We start from the raw sequence: 25,643 nt of genomic DNA, 5'->3' as shown, positions 1-25,643 counted from the left end.
TTTTTTTTTGAGTCTATTTTAAGTCAAAACACTTCTTTTTAACCTCTGCGGTGGTGCGTTTCTCCGTGGAAAAGGCATTTATGTTGCCTGCAATGGTGCTCCATGCCGACTCTTTTCGGATGGCCTGATGACCGGTGGAAACACTTGAAAATAAGGTGGTCTTGTGTTCGGTTACTCCTTGTAAAAGCACCTCTATTTCAGTAGAATTGAAGTTTTTCTTTCGTTTGTTGTCCAGCTGCTTCTCAGTCTTGCCCTTGCGCGTTGCCATCTCCGCCTCCAGCTGCTGGTTGCGCACCGCAAATTTTTTACCTTATATAGGAAATAATAGGCGGTGACCTATGCAAATTAGGCCTCACATGCACGTGCATCCCCGTTGGCATTCATCAACCTAAGAACACCGGTGCAAACGATTATTCCTACTTAAGAACGTGTTGTGAATGTGGCGCAGTTTCCAACCCACGCCTTCTTAAGTACAGTTCTTAAGAAGACTTTTAAGAAGATGTTCGTGAATGAGGCCCAATGTGCTGTAGGTGTGTTCATGTGAGCAAATCAAGCACTCCTTTTCTGCGACGTGCAGCAATATGCCTGTTGGAACGTCCCGTGATGCCACTTATACACAAACATGTATAAGAGGGAAACATTTTGACAAATGCTCTGCAAAGATTCCGTGATGAGGGGAAAAAAAAACAAACATCAAGCTTCAACACATCAAGCCTTGTCCGCCACCTGAAACGCCAGCATCGCTACAACGCCCGGATCAGAGTTTGAAAAGTGCAAGAGTTTGCCATTGTTGAAGATGCCGGCTTTTGTCGGCTAGTAAACTCCTTAGAGCAGCGGCAACGTTTTGTTACCTGTAAATTTGTCCTAAGCAAATATGACATCAGTACTATTAAAGGGGACATGAAGTTGTATGACATTCCCATCAGCAGTGTAGTGCATCGACAGTGGCTTACCCCCCACTTACACCCCCCACTCCGTGAGCCCAGTTCTGGCACGTAGTTCCGATTACTTGCTGGAGTCACTTAAGTAAAGAGTTTGGCTTCACCAAACAATATGCATTCAAAAGAGTAATACATTTTCATCGCAAAAATGCCTCAGCGAAAAAAAAAGCAGACCTAAAAAAAAATCGCTTGCCGTTACTTTTCTCTTTCGTCATATCACTGCGCACTGTTGCCCGTCCATTGTTGTGTATGTGCTGCTGAAGATGGCTGCGACGCGCCGCATCTTCATCCGCTGCGGAACACATACGTAAACAAGATGGTATCAGTTATCTCAGCTATTATTTATTTTATTAGGTATGATGTCATAATTCCTCATACTGTGCGCCACTAATAAAAAGTTATCTGTATCGGTGTTCAGAAGCAAAAAGTTATCTGTATCAGCTTGGAATAAATCTATCGTGCATCCCTAGTTTTTATTTAACTACAGCTCCTAAATCCACTCAACAATGCACAGATTCTGTAACGAGATCCCGATGCCCATCGTTGTACCAGCCATCCACAGCCATCACCTCAGGTTGCAGCATGATAATGCACGGCCCCTCCCAAGACTGTAAAACTGCACACACACTGAAGCAGCCTTTTATCGTAGGCAGCCTAAGGCACACCTGTGCTGTAATCATGCTGTCTAATCTGGATCTTCCTGTGAGGTGGAGGAATTATGAATTGTGAATGCTCACTTACACAGATTAAGACAGATTTGTCAACAACTTTTGAACTCAAAAAAGCTCAAAAGCAAAGTGTTGTGTTTAGACTTTTGTTGTGTGTATGACTCAACATTCAGACCTGCATTTCAAAGTTGTTCCCTTCAACACACCGACTGCCTCTGTTTATTGGGGTTGGGCAATTCTATGACAAAATAGAATCAACGTTTCCTGAGCCAAAGCCTCAGGTCCTGTTGGGATCCATGACACAGCAGCCGAGGAAAAAGATGGGAGTGAATGAGGCTCGGTTGCATCCATTCATTGACTCTGATTCCCTCAGGTGGCCGACTGAGCGTTGCTCTACGATACCAGCACCCTTGCCCCGCGGGGGGAAGAAGAACAACAAGGCGATTGCGCTATCCCTTACCTATTCATTCAGCTCTGTGTGCTGATCCCAATCGGGGTCAACACAAGCTTTTTAGCGGATGCCGAAGAGCCTGTGAGGAGTTTGACGCGGATAAATGATTTCCAAGTAGTGCAGAAAACATTTGAGACCTTGAGGAAGACTGTTAGATGGTTTGACGCATAAAATGACATTAAAACCTATGTTATGAACTAAAGTCAACAACTAAAGAAAGCACTTAGCGCACTTATGACGATAATTCCTTAAAGATGACAATACTGACAGCATTTTACACAAACTGGTTAGTTAGTCAGAGCATAGATGCTAAGTTTGTTTTAAGATCAGTAGCTAAAATGATCAATCGGGAGGCATGAATGTTAAAAACAAAAACAATACCTCATTTAAGCCAATAAACAAATACAGTTGATCCATGCCTTTCGCTGAGGTTACCTTCTGAATCCACAAGTAATTGATACACCCATACGTTTCTATTTTTGACACACAGCTCGCTCCTCCCCCTCCTGCTAGCTTGAAGTTGACATTCTCCCGCAGATTTCTGATCAACATTTGCAATAAAAGTGTAAACGTGTATTAAAATTAATGACAATGTAAGATGATCCATAAACAAATGGAATTGTTGCAGCTCACGTAGACGATGGTGTGCTCAAGGATTGCCAAACATAGTGCGAAACCTCAATGCTTGTGGAGAAAACATATAGACAGCATCCCTTTTTAACCATGGTACACGTGTATTGCCACGTATTTATAAATTATAGCTGACATTGGGTGAATGAGATGATGATGAAATTTGCGGGGATCCACTGTAAACTAACCCCCCCCCCCCCCCCCCCCCCCCCCCCCCCCCACACACACACACACGCCACATCCCCCGCTGCAGTGAAAAGGTGGACCTCAAATCAGGCATTTATCAGCTATGTCAGCCTTTTGTGTCATCTCTCAAAGCCGCATTCCACCCGACGACGACAACAACAAATAATCAGCCATTCATCCCAGTTTTCATTCGGGGGACTGAGGAGTGTCGGCTGACGGGCTGCAGGATGACAAAGTCAAAAGCAATGAGGGCAGGCGAGTGCTGTCACTGAAATTCTCCCGGGAACAAAACGCCGCTTGTGTGATGATTGTTGGGCAGGCAAAAAAAAAATCCATTCCACATGATGCATTCATTGTTTTGCAGCCAAACACGCACTGCAGGCCCCCGGAGCTCAAACACAACCTGCTGGCACACTTCAAATATGGACCATATCTCATTACTGGGCATTTCTGGTGCACTTGGGGGATGATTTTCAGATGGCATGGATGCCGTACGCATACATTTACACAAATGGCACACTGTGACAAAGCATTTTGCATTTGAACATGCACTTTGGTGAGTTATTAAGAGTCGACTTGTTGCAGTGTACGTCACCTTTCAACAGGTGACGACGCAGTGATGCCAAGGTAAGAAGGTGCAAATTACTGCTCACAAAAAACAGTACTACATAACAAGACGCCTGCAACAAGGGCTGCAATACGGTAAATGAGCTTGTTATTGACTCACCTCGATCCATTTCTGCGCCTCCTGGAAAGCGGACGCTGTCACCGGGTGATGCTGATGAGACTGCCCGATTTCTGCAACTGGGTTCGCCATCCCGAGTGTTTCGTCTGGTCGCTCAGAAAGAAAAATATATATATAAACAAGCTTATCCGCTAGAGTCGTTATTCCAAAATGAAGTGCCAATATAACGATTATGTCGCAGCAGCAGCACCAGCGAGACAGTCGAGCCACGGTGGCTCCCCTCCGGTTTAGCTCCACTTCTCCGCTTGTTAGTGCACTGCGGAGGAGGGGGAGCTAGCATAAAGCTACCCTCACGCAGATGCATATTTGCTTCCGGTATGGACGCTCAAAGTAAGCGTTTTAAAATAAAGTGTGGCACGGTTTTTTTGTTTTTTTTTTCAAAAATACATCTAAATGTAACAAAACGTTTAAAAATACCCGTCTTAGAAGGTACGGAATTCTAGAGTTCTCTGGTAAGAAGTGACTAAGCTAGCCAACAGAGGGGAGTGATAAAAACACAAATTACTGGACTTGTTACCTTATTGTGTATTATTATTATTATGTATTATTGCACTACACTTTTGACGTGATCTGTTCCATATTTATTTATTCTTATCTCTCCTGTCTTGCCTTGGTCGTGATTAAATTCATTACGACATTTTTACAGAGCTGCTGGAAATGTGATTTTCTCTTGCAGATGAATAAAGCATCTATCAAGCAGCACATCCAGGTACGCTAGCTAGCTTGCAATCATTGGCACATTGGTAGCGATTCCTCCTTAAAACGTTTGAAATATGCAACAACCCCATTTCTCGTATGTTTTTGCAATGAAACTTTAAGGAAACGAAACACAGCAAGTTGTTGTATCTTTGTTAGTTATTCGAGTATCAACAAAGTTTCGAAGCTAGCATAACTGTATAACACCGCTGAGCGTCATGAGAGCTTATTTTCCCTCCACAATACAGCGGCTTCCGCCAAGCTTGTTGGATGACTATCGCCCCCTACTCTCCTGGGGTTTATACTGCAGCACCATTATCAAGGCTGCGGTGCGTGTATGGTCTATTTACAATCGCCTTGCTAATTGAGTGAATGCTTAAAATCTCAATTCCCGTAATGGTTGTTTTGTTATAATGCCGAACTTTATTTTAATTTTTTATCGCTGAATGAGTCAGTAGAGTCATGCTGCTTCTAAGAGTCGACTGATTTTAAAGAAAGATCGGGCCTTGGCTTCTTGCATATTAATGTATGCAGTCTTGTTCCTAAAATTGATGGGGTGCGCATTTGGGCTCAGTCTACAAATGCAGATGTCATTGTAATAACTGAAACTTGGCTGAATAGATCAGTATCTGACAATGCTATCGCTATCAGTGGTTATAAAGTGTACAGAGCTGACCGCCCTAAAAAAAATTGGGGGGTAGCAATGTACATTAAAAATAAGTTTCAAGCTGAAGTAATTCTTTCTAAATCAGTGGTTAAGCAGTTTGAGTTTTTAGCCATAAAGCTTCAAGTTTCAAAAGGTCTTAGCTTATCTGTTATTGGCTGCTATCGTCCACCCTCTGCTGAACACGTCCAAATCTAAAAAATCCTCTTATTGATGTCAAATTAACCAATGCTCCTCACAAATATTCTGACGCTTCCATGTTTGTGAATGACATCAGTGATCATTGTGTTATTGCAACTGTTAGCTCTGCAAAAGTTCCAAAGACTAATCCAAAAATCATACTAAAGCGTGATGTAAAACATTTCTTGCAACAAGGATTTCTCCGTGATTTGTTACACTTTGATTGGGAGAAAATTTACACGATTCCTGATGTTGAAGTTGCTCGGAGCTACTTTCATACACTATTTTGTGATATGATCAATAAACATGCTCCATTCAAAAAATATCGAATCAAAGGACGAAATAATGCTTGGTTTACACCAGATCTTTCAGCTCTTCTTCATAAGCGAGCCCTTGCATGGGCTAAAGCTAGAAAAAGTAACTCAGATTCTGACTGGATGGCTTTTAGACATTTAAGAAATTCTTGCACTGCAAATATTCAAAAAGCTAAAGCTGATTATTATATGTCTCAAACTTCAGAGAATCTGAGTAACCCACAAAAGTTCTGGAAGTCTATAAATTCATTGTCTGGAAGTCATCGTGGTGTTGAGCTTCCTCAATGCATTTTAAAAGACGCACATTCAGTTATGGACAAAGTTGAAATGCTTGATTGTTTCAACCAGCATTTTGTCTCCTCTGGTTTTTTGTATGAAACATCCAACCTAAATACCAATTGCTCTTTAGACAATAATGTATATTGTCAAGGGTGGTCTTTCAATTTTATCCCCATCACGGAAGATGAGGTGCTGAAGGCACTGAAGCTTTTAGATGTAACAAAATCAGCAGGTCCCGACAAAATTGAGCCTTACTATTTGAAACTTGCTGCAAACATTATTGCCAAGCCATTGACATATATTTTTAATCTTTGCTTGTTCACTTGTGAAATCCCGAGTATTTGGAAAACTGCTTATGTACACCCGCTACTTAAGGGAGGTGATGCAAGTACATTAAATAACTACAGGCCTATTTCCAAATTGTGTGCATTGGCTAAGCTGTTGGAATCATTTGTAAGTGATCAATTGAATGATTACTTGGCCAATCATAGTAATCTTTGTGATGTTCAGTCTGGTTTTCGGAGGCGCCACAGTACAACCTCTGCTGCTCTTCAAGTTATTAATGACTTCATTGAATATAAAGACCAAAAACAACACTGTGCAGCTCTCTTTGTCGACCTTTCAAAAGCATTTGATACTGTGGATCATCTTATTTTAAAACGATTGATTGGTGTTGGCCTGTCAGAAAAAAGTGTCAAATGGTTTGGCAATTATCTTTCTGATCAATACCAGTGTGTACAGGCTGAGGGGTATACATCAGGTCTACTGAAAGTGTCTAAAGGTGTACCGCAAGGTTCTGTTTTGGGACCACTTTGGTTTATTTTATATATTAATGATGTTGATAAAGCTGTGTTAGATGCAAAGTTTCATTTCTATGCTGATGACACGGTCTTATACTGTGCAGGAAGTAGACCTACTCAGGCTATTTTCAACTTGCAGAAAGCTTTTAATTTGCTTCAGAAATGCCTTGTTGACTTAAAACTTGTCTGAAATGCAGAGAAGACTAAAGCAATGTTGTTTACAAATGCTTGGAAATCTAATTTCAAAAATCTGCCTAATATTATAACACTACAAGGTTCTCCTATTGAACGTGTGTCAACCTGTAAGTACCTTGGATTTTTGCTTAATAAAGCACTTTCTTTTGCCCCTCATATTCAGCAGCTGGCAAAAAATTAAAAGTAAAATTGGGTTTCCATCCATCCATCCATCCATTTTCTATACCGGGGGCATGCTGGAGCCTATCCCAGCTGACTTCGGGCGACAGGCGGCGTACACCCTGGACTGGTCGCCAGCCAATTGCAGGGCACATATAGACAAACAACCATTCACACTCACATTCATACCTATGGACAATTTAGAGTCGCCAATTAACCTCACCTGCATGTTTTTGGAATGTGGGAGGAAGCCGGAGTACCCGGAGAAAAAAATTGGGTTTCCTTTTCAGGATAAAGTCATGCCTTTCTTTTGCTGCCAAAAAGAGGTTGGTGTCTGCAGCATTCTTATCAATGTTGGATTATGGTGACATTTTATACATGCATGCGCCAGCTAAGGCCTTACATGCCCTTGATACTGTTTACCACGGTGCTTTGAGGTTCATTACAAACCTAAAATCCTTCACACATCATTGTGTTCTTTATGATAATGTCGGCTGGTCTTCCTTGTCTTTACGCAGGCTGAAACATTGGTACCTCTTTGTATATAAAACTATGCTTGGACTGCTGCGTAGGTATATATGTGATTATATTTTGCCCAGAGAAACCGATCGCTATAACTTGAGATCTGAAGACTTTATCATGTTGACTGTTCCAAGAGTAAACTCAGAACAAGGTAAAAAGGCATTCAGTTATTCTGCACCATTTTTCTGGAATAAGCTCCAATCTGACTTGAAGCTGGATAAATTGGTCTCAATTTACTCTTTTGAGAGACTTTTAAATGTTTGGGTTGAAAAATCATCATGCTGTAAATGCTTTGCCTGATTACTTTTATTACCTTGTATTTTTATTGTTTTATTTTTTTATTATGTGTGTATGAATGTCTGATGTAACTTGTAAATTGTGCTGCCTCTAGGCCAGGACACTCTTGAAAAAGATTTTTAATCTCAATGAGGTTCTCCTGGTTAAATAAAGGACAAAAAAAGAGTTAAATGGCGTTTTCCTGGCGCAAAAGCAGAAACCATGTGGTCAAAATTGCAGGCTGTCACTGGTGTGCCATCAGGAAAAGTGGGGTTAATGACACAAGAATTACAGTAATTGATTTTATACATATTTTATAAGTCACCATCCTCTTAATGGTTGTTTAATTTTAATACCAAATGGGTGTGGTTTATTCGAGTCAACATTACATTATCAGCAAACGAGCCAAGAAAGCTGAAGCCACGTGTTCGAAACGGCATGCTCTCATTGGCACACAAGCCGCAAAGTGGGCGTGTTTAACATACCGGAAGTAATTAGTGAGTTTGAACGCTGAGCGAAGTAAACAGCCTTTAAATGTTGCTATTTTTTTCTGTAATATTCGTAATATATTTATTGGTAAATGAACGCAATTGAAACTTATTGTCAACGTGGAGTCAAGCGATGCTCTTATTTTGAAAACAAATCCGCTCTGCTGGACTATTTGTGCTACTTGATGCAGTTGGACTGATAAGAGGAGTTGTGGACGCCGCAGTGTGACTCCTCTGACGGCCAAAAACACTCTAAACATTATAGCATAATAAATATTGCTTGCTGCTCCACGAGCCAGCGAGTGCTGGCAGGAGCGAGCAGGGTCCTTTGGCTCGGCTCTTAAAGAAGAGTCGGTTCTTTTGGCTCGGCTTCCATTGATGTAATATAGCGATACCAGGCAGGAGTGTTTCTTGCTACTGGTGAACTTGTCGACTGCCTAGGGCCCCCAAGCCAACAGGGAGCCCCAAAGCTGCTTGTTCAGCCTCACCTGTCTCTATCTGTGTTTATATCGTGTCTTTGTGTGTCCAATATGCTTTGTCCTACTGTGACATGCCTTGTTGCTATGGTTTGTCCACACGCATCTGACGGTGCGTTCAGGTACGCTCCGAAGACAGCGGCAACGCCGCACATGCTTGTAGGACTTTAGTCATCTTCATTTTCACTGTTCATACATATGAACATTCAATTTGCTGGCGTAGCTTTGTTTTTTTTTGTCTTGCTTTACATACATTGCTTTTGTATGCTAATTAGAATTTATTTCGCTTTATATGCGTTTATTTCGCTTTGGTTGAATGTCTTTATCAGCTATTGTTGAAAGCCCATTGTTCTGCATGTTCATGTACTTAATTATTCTTAATAATGTGTCGTTTTTGGGTTTGGTGATGTCCCACTTTGTTTGGCGTCAGTGAATGCATCATAGCATAGCCGTGTGCTGCGACTTTCTTCGCAGCCGCGCAGGCAGACGTGCTTCCTTTCACCTCATCCTTGTGCAGAAATGTTAATGCTGTGCGTGAATGCGCGAAGGTGAGGGGTAATCATGCTGTTAGCTCCGTGCTGAGTGCAAGTTGCCATATTTGTTTGGATGATTATGTACTTTATGTGCATTTGTTTTCGTTTTTTGTTTGAGCATGTTTAAGCCATGTTGTTGCAAACCACAGCAAAACAGTCTAACACAACAAAATAGCATAAAGATCACAACTTGTCGCCACTTTTATAGATAAATCTACCAAATAGAAGACTGAGATGCTGTAATCTTTAACTTGGACACACCTATTTTATACCTTTGGCCTCTCTAAAACAGTAAATCCCTCTTATCCCTCTGAGACACTCTCGTTTTACCATTTTAATGCATACGGATATTTCCAATTAGCATTTTGCATATTGTGGTCAAATAAAATTGACATATTTGTACCTGTAGTGTTTGGTGTATAGACCTGAATTTACGATGAATGTATTTATATGCTCTCCAGGCGTCCACTTCCTGGATACCAACCAAGGGTCAAGTGGTTGACTTTTCCACCCTGCTGCTTTATTTGCAGTATTGCAGCGTCCAAGCAGTGACAGGTGCATCTGTGCCTGACAGACACACACACACACACACGCACACACACACTGCAGCCGGTAAGTATACTGCATAACTACTATTGTCCATCTTGTTATGAAATGCATTTCAGTTTGGATTATGGACATTTTTAGTCAGAATCTTTACTCCTAGGATGATGCAATGTGTTTTTCGACAAATAGTGCAAAATGGAAGGCTGCTTTTAAGCCACTTGTGGTTTATTTTCCTTCTAAAATGTCACCGGAGCTCTAAAAATGTGTTTGCTTTACTTATTTGTTTTGTCCTTACTAAGGTTAATGTTTTCCATAAATGAAACAGTAGTATTATTCAAGGAATCATTTGTGTTTCACTACATAGTCATGCTGCAGACTCAAGGCTTTTGAATCTATTAAAAAAACAAACAGATTACAGTTTCTCTTTTATATCAAAGCTTGTTCAAGTTTTTTGTGCAAAAATAAAACAAAAAAATCCAAAGAAAATATTAATAATTTTTTTTTACATTGTGAAATTATTTATTGATTTATCCATTAATTACAACATAAAATTGAATTGTTAAATCCAATAATTAAACAGTGATATATAAACAAACCATTACCGTAATCTCTTTTATCATGGCTAATTGGTTATGAATGGAATATTTTTGTAGTTATGGCATAGAAAAGTTATTTACGATCTACAAAATACGGTTTTTAACATTATTAGAGCCCTCAAGACATGAAAGAACACCCCTACAGTCGCCTTTTCACGCCTATTACCCAATATAGTAGACATAATCAGAGAAAATGAGCAATGTAAAACATATATAAGACTTGTGCTCGTGTGTGTTGCAATAAATGTCATCTGGATGTGTGGCAGGAGGTGACGTCGGTGGTTCAGAGTTGAGTGTTAGTTGGATAACGGCCACAACAATAGCCAGTGTTTTTACAATTCTGATTATTATGTTGTTATTGGTATTATTGTGCCTGTTGTGAGATCATGTGAACCTGCAATAACAGCCTGTTGTTCAGGCAATCAAGTCTGGTGCTTGTCTCACCGAACAATTACTGACACCTAGTGACCAATTATTCATGTGATGTGGAGACAGACTACATTTTATGCCTTTTTTCTTCTTAGATGGCATTTAAAAATATCAGAATATTAATAAAATGAATACTACACTTATAAAAAGTCTTCAGCACTGACCATAGTGGTCTTCCTGTGGTCTGCAGGATTTGCTCCCGCCATCATGAACTCCTGGGTCGTTGCGGTCACATCCGTCCCGCTGCTTCCCGCCGTGGTGGTGGCGTTCACGCATCATAGTCACACCGTGGCCAAGCGGTGCTGTGACGGTGTGGCCTGGATGCTGCGTCTGCTGCGGGGAAATGTGTGCCCCCGGAGCACGCATGCCTTCGTCTTCTCTCAGTGCACCCACGGCAAGGCCGAGAGCGTGCTGGAGGCTTTTGACCTCTACGCCGACACGCACCCATCCGCCTCCATCGGCCCAAGGATGGGTTAGTGTGCAGTCATCAGTGTTCTAGTGTAAACTGAATATTCAAATATAACAACATCACAGCAGAATGATTGGTAGCTCAGTTTAGTGGTAACATTACGGTACATTGCTTTTTGGCAATGATGTCAATTTATGGATTTAGATAGGAACAATAACTTACCTGTTTTGAGCAAGATCCCAATTCTGGAGTCTAAAGTGGTCGCACACCTATTAATTGTGATAAAAGAGTCTAACCAGATTAAAGGTCCTCTATTATGCACTAGTTTGCTCCACAATCACTCGAAGTTGCGTCTTTTCACGACATTATGAAGGAAAACGCTCTTTTAGCCATGCTATCACGTGATAGCACCTCTAACCCACCCCAGGCAATATAAAAAAAGAGGCTTCACTACGCATCTTAAAATCAAGGTCTGCCAACTACCGTCACTCACAGACGTGTGAGCTGTAAGTGTGATCATGTAGTTTTCCAATGGCCTAACCTTGCATCATGTGGCTGTTAAATGGTAGTGCAATGTTAGCACTTTAGCATCACATACTAGGAATGTCCCGATACGATCTTGAGGCTCGGTTGCCGATTCGCTGTATTTTGAAGATCGGATAATATCGGCTTCCGCCACGAGATCGGGCCGATCCGGTTGCCGTATCACATTTGTAACTCTGGGCCACACTCCCAACACGGTAGGTGCGGTAATGCGCCTCAAGCTGGTTGCCACTCGACTCCCGCCAACCGCAAGAAGAAGAAAAGGCAACACCACCATGCAGACATGTCCGCGGTGAAGTTAGTTTCACGTTGGATATTAGGCTCCGTAGCTACAGCGCCGGTCCCCCCTCACTATGCCCGGACTGCTGTGTCATGGTGGTGGAAGTGCTGCTATAACCGCTGGTTGTTTCTACTAGGGACCGTCAATAAATTACTTGGAAGAGTTTGTTAAAAAAAAGTCATATATTCTAAATCACACCACAAATTGATCTCCAACCACGTCAAATGATTAGTCCTACCCTAAAAGTATTTTGCATGCCCATTTTTTCCCAATTTGATCTTTTATTGGATGGACTTTTATTGGATGAAGGATCTGATTCACAGAGGGTTGTTACAAATGCCAAACAATGTTGTTGGTCATGATGTGTAATAAAAAGTAAATTGAGCAACACTTTAGCTGCATCATTTTTAATACTGTGAGGGCTATTTTCATAACCATATTCAATTCCACAAATCTATGTTTGTAACAAAAGCTTATTATTAAAAGAAAAAAAGGATCGTACCGAATCGGCTCGGATCGGAAGCCAAAAAATTTACATTTTTAAATTAAAAAACATATTAAGTAAAAAATAAAATAAAACTTTTAATAATAATGAATGTATTTGTTCTGTCAATTTAGACAAAAAATTGTTTTATTTTGCCATTGAAAATTAATTATGCACTATAATATTCATAATATGGGACCTTTAAGAATAAACGGTGTGAATGTTTATTTCTCGTGTCTCCTCAGGCGAGGCCTTGGACGAGGTCGTCCGGCGTGTTCGCCCGACTCGTGTTCTGGAACTGGGCACGCACTGCGGCTACAGCGCCGTGAGCCTGTTGCGACTGCTGCCCCCGGCTGGCAGGCTCATCACAGTAGAGCAGGACCCTCAGGTGGCTGACCTCGGGGAGGAGATCATCCTGGTGGCCGGATTCAAACATGCTCATGTACGCTTTGACGAGAGAAGCAGATGAAAAATAAGGAAAAAAGTGACCTCAGGTTGCGATTCTCCAGTTCCAGGTGTTGACGGGCAAGTCCTGTGAAGTCATCCCCCAACTGCACTCTTACCTGGAACCCACACAAGAAACCGGTGGAGGCTTCGACCTGGTGCTTATGGACCATGACCCCAGCCTGTATCTGCTCGACCTGCTGGCTCTGGAGAGAGAGGAGCTGCTCTGTCCGTCCGGCTGCTCCGTGGTCGTGATCTTCAGGAACCACAGGGACAAAAGCCTGGAGGAACTGAAAGAACTGGTCCGTAACAGACAGGATTGTTACCGCATCAAGTCACAGCTTGATGGGATGATGGAGATCTTCTTTGAGATGCAAAGCACCAAGGCGGGCTCCAGTAATATGACACATTGATCATATACAGTACATTAGTGTGATTTGTGGCCCATGCTTGTTTTTTTTTTTTTGGCCCATGGCATATTCTAAAAATGTTAACAAGAAAACTTAAAAAAACCCACCAAAAATGGAAAAATCTGCAGTAATTATACAAAAATAAAGTCAAAACATTAAGGGAAAAAAGCGAAAAATTCAGAGAGGAACATTGTGATGAGAAAAAATGGCATTTTAGGAGCATAAAGTTGAAAGATTAAAGAAAGATTAGTCATATCAGAAACAAAATAAAATTGAAATATTAATAAATATTAGGTTGTGAAAAAAGTAATGTGAATGAAGTCATTACCAGAAGAAACATTACAAGAAGAAAGTTGAAATATTTGGAGATTTAAAAAAAAAACACACAAAAATGGGAAAATCAACAGTAGTTTTACAAGAAATTTTAAATATTGACAAAAATGTATCGTAACAAAAAAAGTCACAATTTTACAGAAATTAACTTGTAATATGTAATATTATGAGGAAAAATAATGTATGGCAATGAAGTAATATTCCAAGAAGTTGAAATAGTTGGACAATTAACAAAAAACAGTAATTTTACCAGAATAGAGTCAAAATATTGAGAGAAAAGTAGAAACTTTACTTTGATATGAACGTTGGCCACTGATATACAGTGGTGTGAAAAAGTGTTTGCCCCCTTCCTGATTTATTTTTTTGCAGTGTTTCAGATCATCAACCAAATTTAAATATTAGGCAATGATAACACAACTGAACCTGCAGTTTTTATATGAAACTTTTTAAGGGAGAAAAAAAAATGGCCCTGTGTGAAAAAGTGATTGCCCCCTAAACCTAATTACTGGTTGGGCCCCCCTGGGCAGCAACAATGTGCTGGTAGCAGCTGGTGTGTTTTGGATCATTGTCCTGCTGCAGAACCCGAGTTGCTTTCAGCTTGAGGTCACCAACAGATGACATTCTCCTTCAGCAGAATTCATGCTTCCATTTATCACAGCAAGTCTTCCAGGTCCTGAAGCAGCAAAACAGCCCGGGACCATCACACTACCACCCCTATATTTTACTGTTGGTATGATCTTCTGGTATGCGGCGCTACTTTTACGCCAGATGTAATGGGACACACACACCTTCCAAAACATTCAACTTTTCTCTCCAGAGTATTGAGATGGTTTTGGTCTTGGAACTCTGCCATGCAGGCAGTTTTTGCCCAGTGTCTTTCTTATGGAGTCATGAACACTGACCTTAACTAAGGCAAGTGAGGCCTGCATTTCTTTGGATGCTGTGGGGTCTTTTGTGACCTCTTGGGGTCTTTTGTGACCTCTTGGATTGCTATGCTCTTGGGGTCATTTTGGTTGGCCGGCCACTCCTCGGAAGGTTCACCGCTGTTCCATGTTTTCGCCATATGTGGATAATTGCTCTCACTGTGGTTCACTGGAGTCCCAAAACTTTAGACATGGCTTTATAACCTTTTCCACACTGATAGATCTCAATCTTATGTTTTAACGTGGGGGGGCAATCACTTTCTCACACAAGGCTATGTAGGTTTGGAATTTGTTTCTGCCTTAAAAAGTTTTATTTAAAAACTGCATTTTGTGTTGTCATTGTCTGTTTAAATGTGATGATCTGAAACATTTAATTGTGGAAAAGAAATCATGAAGGGGGCAAACACTTCCACACCACTGTAGGTTTAGTTTTTAGGTGCATTGGATGCTATTTTACCTTCAAATAAGACAACATGAACGTAATCCATGTCTTTTATTGTGCAACAAGACGACCAAATGCAGCTAAATCTACGAGTGCTGTGATGGCATGAGAACATCTCCATACATGCAGTCCTCCTCCACAGCCAGGTTGTAGAGAGGCCCACTCTCTCCTTTGTAGGCACTCGTCACAATCCTCAGCCAGCCTCTCTCGCCCTGACAGGAAGACGCATCCCCATTACAGCTAGTCAAAAAACCAAAACACTGGCATGTTTGCAGATGGACTCACCCACGGCTCCCCCCACGAGTTCCGCACGATCCAGTACTCGGTGCCGTTTTCGACCCCCCACCCAGCCACTGACACGACGTGGTTGACTTCAGGATGCTCCATGTACTCCATGTACAGTCCTCCCGTGTAGGCGTCCAGTTTCTCTGTGGCCATGATGCCGCAGCTGCAGCATGAACAAAATAAAGAACATTTCATCCTCACGTTGGCATCAATCAGGAGGCAGAAAATGCTGCATAAGGGTCGTCACACCTGATTGGTCCTTTGGAGTAGATTTCCGCCATCATGTTCTCCCTTCCGCTGATGGCGCCAAAGTCGCCGACTCGCCACAAAGTGTAGTTCTGCACCTTGCTGCACTCGCCAAACGTCACACACGTCCCGCACGCGTTGAAAGGGTGGCATTCTGAAAGAAAACACCTGGTACAAACTCGAATAGAAAGCGAAAGACGTTGCGCTCGATCATTGTTACTCTGATCGATGGCTTGGTAGTTGTTGCAGGTCTCGTCGGGGATGCCGTGCTTGTGGGCGTACTCCCACACGCCGCCGTGGTCCCCGCCGTGACAGGTGCCCGAGGCGGCACAGTCCAACACGTGCTGCACGGACAGGTAGGCTGAAGGCCACGCCGCTCGCCGCTTGATGTTGATGCGATCTATGCAACACAAAACAGATTGTAACTCTGGTGGTGTTGGTGGTGTGTAATTGGTCCCGCGACGGTGGTCGTCAACTTTGTCAAGTCCGGTTTTCGGCTTCGAGTGCACGTTTACGTGAACGGGGGCGTTTGACGTCATTCTACTTCCGCTGAAAAGTGACACGATCCCAGCCAGTGTATTTTACAAAAAATGAGTATGTAATTATGGAGCGTTATGAGGAGTTCCCAAAAGATTATGACTGCTAAAAGCAACACTGTCGCCGCCAGTAGAGCTGCTGAGCATGTAATGAACAAGTCAACGCTCATTTATTTTACCAACTATACCCTACTAGTCTTCATTTATCGACGCTCAGCATTGCACAACATTGACATTTTAACATTTACCATCAAAAAAATAAAAGAGCAAAAACGTACTTAAATCCAAGTCTTGTATCTCGTTGTGGCCACTAGATGGCAGTGTTGAGGCGAGTACTCAAGCAAGGACTGCGGTGACGTTTACATCTGCCAATGCTGGCCTAATTATTCATGTTTCATATTACATTTTATTCCTGGTGCTCGCAGGAGCTTATATCGGATTCCCTCGTCTGAAAATCTCTCGCTTATAGATGGATAATATCAGGGAATGCTGTATTTTTATTTTTCTCCTCTATGGCCCCTCAGGAACCTCGTAGGTTCTCAAACTGTGGTAGCTGATTTTAAGCTGAAAGCCTGGAGTTTAGCCTAAGTTACCATGGTGATACAGCTGCTTTAAAAGAGCTACCTTCGCTGAACACGCTAGTCCGGCGTACCACTCAGCTCGCTAACCCACTAAACTCGCTTCGCCGTATACCACCGCGGTGTGGACAGTGCAGCGTACTAAACTACATTCAAGCAAATACTGCCAGCAGTATGAGACATGTTGATCCACGATCATGCCAAATCATCCGCACCAGTATAGTTTTCAAAGTCCCCTGGGAGGTGAAAAATATGGTGAAACTTTCAAAACACACACACACACGAGGAAAAATGCACAAAAATACACACAAAAAAAATCTGTTTATATCTATTTAAACTGTTTCAGACAATATACTTTCTCTGATGTATGATAATAAAAATAGTGTGAAGAAGTCAGGGCGTTCTGGACCCACCTGCCATGGCGCTGGTGCTGCCGTGAGCCCAGCAGGACCCGCAGTACTGAGGGATGTGTTGGTTCCGAGTGGCGCTCACGTAGTTGACGCCGTTCACGTTCCTCCAGTCCCAGGACTTTGGCAGCAAGGCCAGGTTCAGCAGCTCATGAGGCCTGGCTGCGGTTCTGGGGCCACCAGAAAACAATAAATGCATGCTAGCGAGCAGACAACCACAATGTATCCCAGCGGGTATTTTCCCCAATAGTTTATTTATGATGGCGTGTACTTTGGGACATGCATGATTATCCACGTTCTCCCACAGCAAAAAAAGATAAAAAAAAAAACTCACTTGACTCCAAAGTGGTGTTTGCGTGGAGGCGGCAGGTAACAACGAGGCTTCTTGCTTAAAAAGCTTTTTGCTAAAACGACAGACGCCAGCAACACCAGGAGAGACAAACATGGAGACATGTTGAAGCAGACACACAACCAACACGACACTGAGGAATAAAAGTCACGCTGAGCTGCCAATCAGGCTTGATTGACAGCACCTGGGAGTCCCTGCTGCTTGTGGGGAAAAATATAGTGCTCAAAAAAATGAAAGGAACACTTGGAAAACACATCAGATCTAAACTGGGGGAAAATGACGTTGAATATGTTTTCTGATAATAAGTGGGTGATGTATTAGTAACAAAATGATGCCACATCATTTGATAGAAATGAAAATGATCACCCTATAGAGGGGGGAAATCAAAGACACCCCAAAAATAAAAGTGAAAAAATGATGCAGTACACTGGTCCATTTAGCTAAAATGTCATTGTAGCAACTCAAAATGATTCTCAGTAGTTTGTGTGGCCCCCACGTGCTTGTACGCATGCCTGACAACGTGGGGGCATGCTCCTAATGAGACTACGGATGGTGTCCTGGGGGATCTCCTCCCAGATCTGGACCAGGGCATCCATGAGCTCCTGGACAGTCTGAGGAGCAACCTGGAGGCGCCGGATGGACCTAAACATAATGTCCCAGAGGTGTTCTATTGGGTTTAGGTCAGGTGAACGTGGGGGCCAGTCAATGGTATCAACTCCTTCATCCTCCAGGAACTACCTGCATACACTAGCCACATGAGGTCGGGCATTGTTGTGGACCAGGAGGAACCCAGGTCCCACTGCACCAGCGTAGGTTCTGACAATGGGTCCAAGGATTTCATCCCGATACCTAATAGCAGTCAGGGTGCCGTTATCTAACCTGTAGAGGTCTGTGCGTCCTTCCAGGGATATGCCTCCCCAGACCATCACTGACCCACCACCAAAGCGGTCATGCTGAATGATGTTGCAGGCAGCATAACGTTCTCCACGGCATCTCCAGACCCTTTCACGTCTGTCGCATGTGCTCAGGTTGAACTTGCTCTCATCAGGGAAGAGCACAGGGCACCAGTGGTGTAGTTGCCAATTCTGGTGGTCTATGGCAAATGCCAATCTAGCTCTACGGTGCTGGGCAGTGAGCACAGGGCCCACTACAGGACGTCGGGCCCTCAGGCCACCCTCATGGAGCCTGTTTCTGATTGTTTGGTCAGAAACATTCACACCAGTGGCCTGCTGGAGGTCATTTTGTAGGGCTCTGGCAGTGCTCATCCTGTTCCTCCTTTCACAAAGGAGCAGATACCGATCCTGCTGAGGGTTGAAGGACCTTCTATGGCCCTGTCCAGCTCTCCTGGAGTAACTACCTGTCTCCTGGAATCTCCTCCATGCGTCCAGGTACCGCAGTGATGCCCTGGTCCAGATCTGGGAGGAGATCCCCCAGGACGCCATCCGTAGTCTCATTAGGAGCATGCCCCGACGTTGTCAGGCATGCGTACAAGCACGTGGGGGCCACACAAACTACTGAGAATCATTTTGAGTTGCTACAATGACATTTTAGCAAAATGGACCAGTGTGCTGCATCATTTTTTTTTCAAAGTCGTGATATTGTTTATTTACAGGATCTCCATTCCATATGATTTAATATCCATTTCCTGAGTGAAGACTGCAACATATTATTATTTGTGACAAAGCAATACTTGTCATTTTACTACACGATTTTATTGTTAATTCGTTTTTTTACACAGCAGCTCACTTTGGATTGAGTGGAATATGAAGGGGACTCGTCAAGGAAATAACGCAGATTGTCCACTTGATGGCGCCATTTGCTTGACAAAACCACAATCAGGCGAAATGTCCAAGTGGATTTTTTTTTTGCCATTTTAAAGCATGAAGCTAGCAAGGTGTCACTTTCGGAATACAATAACCTTGACAACAGGAAGTTTATGAAAACAAGCATGATTTCTAAATGAAAACATCACTCAGCAACCCCAAAATGTAAAGTAGCCAACAAAGAAGAAGAAGAATCCCCAGGGGAAAAAGAGGAGAGGGGGAGACTGGGGGCGGCTACAAGTGTTTTAACGAGCGTCTTTTTCATGATGTCTTTAGGAAACACTCGCTAATGTTTAAACCTTTATGTGCTGTATTGTTGATTTCTTATAGCGTGAGTAGAAAATCATTTGGAATAAAGTGAAGACTGGAATAAATCAAATAAACTGCCGCTATTTCGATGTATTTTTTTTTTACTTTATAGCTCACTTTCCACAAATCATTTTGTAATTTTATGCAAGAAGTCAATTTATTTCTACATTTAAAAAATCGTATTTAATCAACTTGTATTACTTATTTTTTCTTAAATTACAGCAATTATATATTTATTACGATATTACGTGATAATCTCATTTTTAAACATGTTAAATATATTCTAAAAATGTAAAACATATTAAATATTATAATATATATATATTAATTTAATGATATATTTAATAAATATTATATGTTATTATATATACTTTAGTATATATAATAAATAATAACAACAATAAATTGTAATATTCAACTATATAGCGGGAGACACCATTACATTTTGGTGCAGGTCCAGATACAGGTGTTGATGCACTATATTATACTACTTTTCCGCTACTGTCCAATTGCATTGGGGAGGAGGCAGTGACCCAGCACGTCCAGCAGATGGGGCCGTAGTGGCAAAAAATACACTTCACTGCCACGTATGGGACTATCAGGCCCATCAGCACCATCCATGAGTTTTTATGAAATGAACTATTTCTATGGTTGGCTAATTTGTGCTGTTTTTGTGGACGACTACTGGTGGGCTGCACCCCCACCCACCCCAAATGGTGAAAGATGAAGTCCAAAAAGGTTTGTGCATCTGCAGAGTCAGCCTGAAACACAGCTCCGGTGACCTACTTGAAGGTTCTCCTTTTTGATCGTGCGCAAAGATCTTGCAGTGTGAAGCAACTCTGCCACCCACCTCTGATCCTGGCTTAAACCAGCACACGCACACACACACACACACCCCCACACACACACACGCACACACACACAAAATGCACTCTCCCTGTGGAGTGAGGGAAGATGGAGAGAAAATAGACCTCCCACCACGTCGCAATTCAAGACGGCTGAATGTTATCTCGGGTTAAGGAGACCTCCACCACTTGAATATTTTTTATTTGGCGTCAGAAGTGGGATTGTCCTTGGCCTTTTTTTTTTTTAATGCTGACAGTTTTTAAACACAACTAATGAAAGTTCAAACACTTGACATACAACATAGATTTTTGGTGCAAAACCGAAGAAAAAACTTCAATAAATGAACACAAAGACGGCATTTTAGTATCATTGACCTTTTGTGCATCATTCAAACGAGTCTGTGTTTTTTGCTCGCCAAGGATCCGACTCTTTTCATAATGGATCAATTGTGCTTCAAAGCCCACTGAGGGTCCAATTGATTTTAGTAAAAATGCACACACTGCAACGTGAAAGGATGGATCTATAAGTTTGGAGGGAAACCAGGAATAAAAAAAGCATTTGATTGGGGAATGTTCGTGTTGCTAACTGTGGAAGAAAAACAAATAGACATTGTTTTATCTGGTATCTGTATATCTATATTGTTGTTAAGGATGAGTGTCAATGCAAGGTGTCCATTGCTTTTGAATGGTAAAGATGGCAGGGAGAGCTGAAAATGTAAACATCAAGCCAAAAAATCAATAATTTGCGACATTTTCTAAGTGAAATGATTTCCAAGACTTCTATTGATTTTGACAGAAGGTGGTCATGGATTCTAAGGGGAACTTTTCGGACAGGGAAAAGCTGAAAGTGGGAAAAAAACGATATACTGTGTGTAAGGACGCCACACACGTGGACAAACTGGTGAGCAAGGCAGGCTGTCATCCATCCGTCCGTCCATCCGTCCGTCCGTCCGTCCGTCCGTCCATCCATCCATCCGTCCATCCATCCATCCATCCATCCATCCGTCCATCCGTCCATCCATCCATCCATCCAATGTTATAATAATAAAGTATATACTGTGTTTTCATAGATGGGTGTATGAGTTGTGTTTTCATCATGCAGTATTTGGTGTAAACATGACATTTGGGGACCCGGCAAAGCAAACTAACTTTTTCTGCTGGCTTGTCTTCCTGCAAACAGCATCAGCACCACATGACCTCCTGACATAAGCGCCGTGTTTGTTTCCATCCTGTTCTAGAAATAACACCTCAGGACCACTGCTGCGCTCTGCTTAAATGAGACCCGGCACCAACCCGACCCGCTGTCGGGCTGAGCCTTCGCGACCGTCATCTGTCACTCATGCTGACTAATTGGTGGTGTAGTGGACACCTCCGCCCCCCAAAAAGGAAAGTGACTGACCTCCTTCAGGTGTTTCTTTTGAACAAGATGGTGCACTTTGGTGTTACATCAAGATGTATGCTTGTTTATTGATAGATACAATACCAGCCATACACAGTACCAGTCAAAAGTATGGAGACACTTTCTCATTCAAAAGCATGAGCATGTGTCTCTAAACTTTTGACCAGGACTTAATAAAGCGGTGCCTAGAAGGTTGAACACAATCCAAACACATCCGCTCATTTGTTGACTTTTTTTCCAGAGAAAAAACACACTCCACATGCATTCCTTCATTTGTTGACTTTTTTCCATAGGAACAACACGATCTGCACACATCCACGCATTTGTCGACTTATTCCATAGGAACAACACAATCCACATGCATCCACTCATTTGTTGACTTTTTTCCATAGGAACACAGTCCACACACATTTGCTCATTTGTTGACTTTTTCCATATAGGAACAACACGATCTGCACACATCTGTTCATTTGTTGGCTTTCCCCCCCATAGGAACATAATCCACACACATTCACTCATTTGTTGACTTTTTCCATAAGAACAACACAACCCACATGCATCCACTCACTCGTTGACTTTTTTTCCAAAGGAATAAAACCCACGCACATTCGCTCATTTGTTGACTTTTCCATGTCGGAACAACACAATCCGCATGCATCCATTCATTTATTGACTTTTTTCCATAGAACAACACAATCCACATGCATTCCCTCATTTGTTGACTTTTTTCATTGGAACAAAACAATCCACAACAATCCGCACATTTGTTGACTTTTTCCCATATAGGAACAACATGATCGGCACACGTCCGCTCATTTGTTGACTTTTTGTCCGGTAGGAACATAATCCACACACATTCGCTCATTTGTTGACTTTTCCACATAGGAACAACACGTTCTTCAAGCATCCACTCTTTTGTTGACTTTTTTCCGGAGGAACAACACAATCCGCACGCATCCACTCATTTGTTGACTTTTTTCCAAAGGAACAACGTGATCGACGTGCATCCGCACATTTGAGACTTTTTCCATAGGAACAATACAATCCACACACATCCACTCATTTGTTTGCTTTTTTTCCCGCACAGAAACAACACAATCCACACACATCCACTCATTTGTTTGCTTTTTTTCCCCCACAGAAACAACACAATCCACACACATCCACTCATTTGTTTGCTTTTTTTTCCCCACACTAACAACACAATCCACACACATCCACTCATTTGTTTACTTTTTTCCCAACAGGAACAACACAATCCACACACATCTGCTCATTTGTTGAGATTTTCCATTGCAACACCAGCACTCACATGCATTCACTCATTTGTTGACTTTTGCCATAGGGAAAATGCAATCCATACATGTACAATGATTTGTTGACTTTTTTTCCATAGCAACAACGCAATTCACACGCATCCGAGCATTAGTTGACTTTTTTTTCCCACGGAACAACACAATCCACACGCATACAGTACTGGTAAAAACTTTGGAGACACTTGCTCATGCTATTGAATGAGAAGGTGTCTCAAAACATTTGACTGCTACTGCAGTTTTTGGCCAAACGTGCACAAGAAGGTCAGGGAAATATTTTGGGGTTGATAATCTTTAAAGATGAATCAAAAACACAACATATGAAAGCAAATGAAACAATAAGTGAGGTTCAAGGGGACATGGTGACATCTTCTTCAATAGATGTATGTGTTACATGAACATCGTCAAGTAATAAATGTCCATCTCGTGTCTGCAAATATTTCTAGCTTGAATCATAAATCAGTAATAAGCCATAAATCCATAGTAAATAACCTGCCTTCACATCTTCATGTTACCTTTGAGATGAACACAGAAAATGTCCTTGCATTCAGTATCGAATGCTACCTCCGTCAATGGACCAGGTGACACACAATGAACAGCTTCCCCCCCCCAGGTATTTTATCTTTTTTTGTAGAGCTGGGGGTTGCAGCATCCCCATGGGAGGGCTGCACAAATCCAATGAAACCAAAAGGCATCCATATTTGGCAGGGCTTTTGTCTGCCCTGACAGCAAGCAGTAGCAAAGGAGGACCCCCCCCCCCCACCTCCCCAACCCCCTCCAATAATGAACGGAAATAGTGTGCAAGTAAGAGAACACAGAAGATGGGGGGATATGGAATAGAAGGTAGACTAATGTGTGACAGCAAAAGCTTATTAAAGTTCATGCATCATGAAGGGGATTAGTGACGTTAGAAACAAAACCTCTGAGGAACTGGCTTAAGAAATAACGGCTGTATAAAACTTCCTCATGTATAATCGTGATACTTTTTAACAATATTTGTCTTTTACTTGAGAGGACTGTAAACATATGAAATATGAGAAAATAAGCAGCCCACAGCTGCATTAAGGTCATTTCAAAAATGTAACTATACAGGGTATTTCAGTCATTATTTTGGGGTGTACAAGATTACTTTTCACAAAATGTAGAATTTGAAGCGTGGCCCCAGAATTTTGGGACCAGGATTTTGACATTTATTTTCCAATCTGGGCCAAGGATTTATGTATTTGAATTATTTACCGTTAGTTAAAAATATTGTCTAAAATTGAAATTTCAAAGCGGTGACAGATTTTCTTGATTTTGGGTGTAACACGCAATATCGCCACCTACAGCCCTGGAGGGGAGCATTATTTATCGCAACATGAAAATATTTCTTTTTGAAGGCTCCCTCTACTGTTGTGGAGTGAAATTGACTTTTCAGCCACAGTGGTAAAAACAGACGTGTGTTAGCACAACTCATTAGCACTGATGCTAGTACAAACAAACAAAAAAAAGGCTGCCAAAGCTGTCATCTGCGGTTGCCATGGCAACAAGGGCAGAGACGCGAGGTTCCTCATTACGAGCCAACGCAGCATCAGCATGTTTCTTACTGAAAGCTTCCATGTGAAGCTCCTGTTAGAAGCTATTTTCCCTGTTGTTGCTTTAAATGGGCTTTTTGGAAGATGATTGCTTGGTAAATTTGCTGTGTTAAAAAAAAGGCCAGAAGAAATCCCAGCAGCTAATGAGAAAAGATGAGCGTAGCGCTGCAGTGAATCATGCACACACACACACACACGGAGTGTGTAAAGGTGATTAAAAGACATGATAGCGGCACGCAGTCGTTATAATCATCCGCCGTGCTTATTCTTTATTCCATATACTGTGTGGCAGTGCGACCTTCGACCTCAGCACGCTCCTTTTATTGCAATTATTACCTTGATGCTTTCGATTGCGTGTGGATAATGATGACACGTGCGGGGGGTTGGGTATTACACACTAAGATGACATGCACAACAAAATGACTTCGGCTGACGACTTGCACAGCACATCTGACACACGGAAAGCAACACCTCAGGTCTTCAGAAGTCTCAACACCTTGTCTGCTTTATGCACATTTTAGAGTTAAAAAAGCACGCTTTTAACTCAACACGCTTCTCTGCGTAAGACACAACAATCTGACATCAATATCACTGCGATGCAAAATGACACCACATGAGCTAATTGGCCAATGCATGTTCCCCCTGCAAACACCTCAATGCTACATTGTTAGCATTCCAGCCAGGAAGGAAGTGCTATGAAAATAGCACAGGTGAGTTCTTCTCAGCATGGAAGTGGAAGGTATACAACCAGTAATGTGGTGCAATATAGTGTAGTGTGTACTTGTGTACGTTGTGTACTTCAGTGCAGTTTCATGTAGTATAGTGTAGCCCAGTGTAGTGATGTGTATTTTTGTGTAGTGTAATCTAGTGTAATATGGTATTGCAGTGTAGTCACACGCGGTGTTTTGTCATGTAGTGTAGTGTTGTGTAATGCAGC

General features: G+C 42.1%; 3 protein-coding genes across 10 annotated transcripts in view; 1 reads left to right on the top strand and 2 right to left on the bottom strand.

Annotated features, from left to right (window-relative positions):
* The window catches only part of limch1b (LIM and calponin homology domains 1b), a 64,188-nt gene extending 60,294 nt beyond the window's left edge, over positions 1 to 3,894 (bottom strand). For 2 of the 4 annotated variants that reach the window (XM_054792855.1, XM_054792852.1), the window contains exon 1: positions 3,604 to 3,894. In XM_054792855.1, coding sequence (XP_054648830.1) covers positions 3,604 to 3,693 — 90 coding nt within the window. In that variant the 5' untranslated portion in view covers positions 3,694 to 3,894. The remainder of the gene's footprint in view (positions 1 to 3,603) is intronic. The other 2 variants (XM_054792853.1, XM_054792856.1) reach the window with 1 other exon arrangement.
* A 76-nt stretch (positions 3,895 to 3,970) lies between these two features.
* LOC129190285 (transmembrane O-methyltransferase homolog) lies at positions 3,971 to 13,403 on the top strand. Of its 5 annotated transcripts, none has more exons than XM_054792862.1 (6): positions 3,971 to 4,073; positions 4,298 to 4,330; positions 9,665 to 9,758; positions 10,965 to 11,246; positions 12,736 to 12,932; positions 13,000 to 13,403. In XM_054792862.1, exons 2-6 carry the CDS (start codon positions 4,298 to 4,300, stop codon positions 13,345 to 13,347), a joined length of 954 nt encoding a protein of 317 aa, XP_054648837.1. In that variant the 5' UTR covers positions 3,971 to 4,073; the 3' UTR covers positions 13,348 to 13,403. The 5 variants fall into 5 exon arrangements, with proteins under 5 accessions (XP_054648837.1, XP_054648836.1, XP_054648835.1 ...); XM_054792861.1 differs by having other exon boundaries at positions 9,665 to 9,815; positions 13,006 to 13,403; XM_054792860.1 differs by having other exon boundaries at positions 9,665 to 9,815.
* Positions 13,404 to 15,102: 1,699 nt separating this feature from the next.
* On the bottom strand, positions 15,103 to 17,547 carry LOC129190287 (cathepsin Z-like). The gene is made up of 6 exons (XM_054792867.1): positions 17,429 to 17,547; positions 17,101 to 17,264; positions 15,794 to 15,973; positions 15,577 to 15,727; positions 15,328 to 15,490; positions 15,103 to 15,254 (listed from the first exon to the last, which is right to left on the bottom strand). The coding sequence occupies exons 1-6, from the start codon at positions 17,545 to 17,547 to the stop codon at positions 15,129 to 15,131; spliced, it is 903 nt and encodes a 300-aa protein (XP_054648842.1). The 3' UTR covers positions 15,103 to 15,128.
* Positions 17,548 to 25,643: the final 8,096 nt, after the last annotated feature.

The sequence above is a fragment of the Dunckerocampus dactyliophorus genome, chromosome 11 (assembly GCF_027744805.1).
Source record: "Dunckerocampus dactyliophorus isolate RoL2022-P2 chromosome 11, RoL_Ddac_1.1, whole genome shotgun sequence".
NCBI lineage: Eukaryota > Metazoa > Chordata > Actinopteri > Syngnathiformes > Syngnathidae > Dunckerocampus > Dunckerocampus dactyliophorus.
The sequence above is the reverse complement of the archived record's forward strand: the minus strand, read 5'-3'. Positions and strand labels throughout refer to the sequence as shown.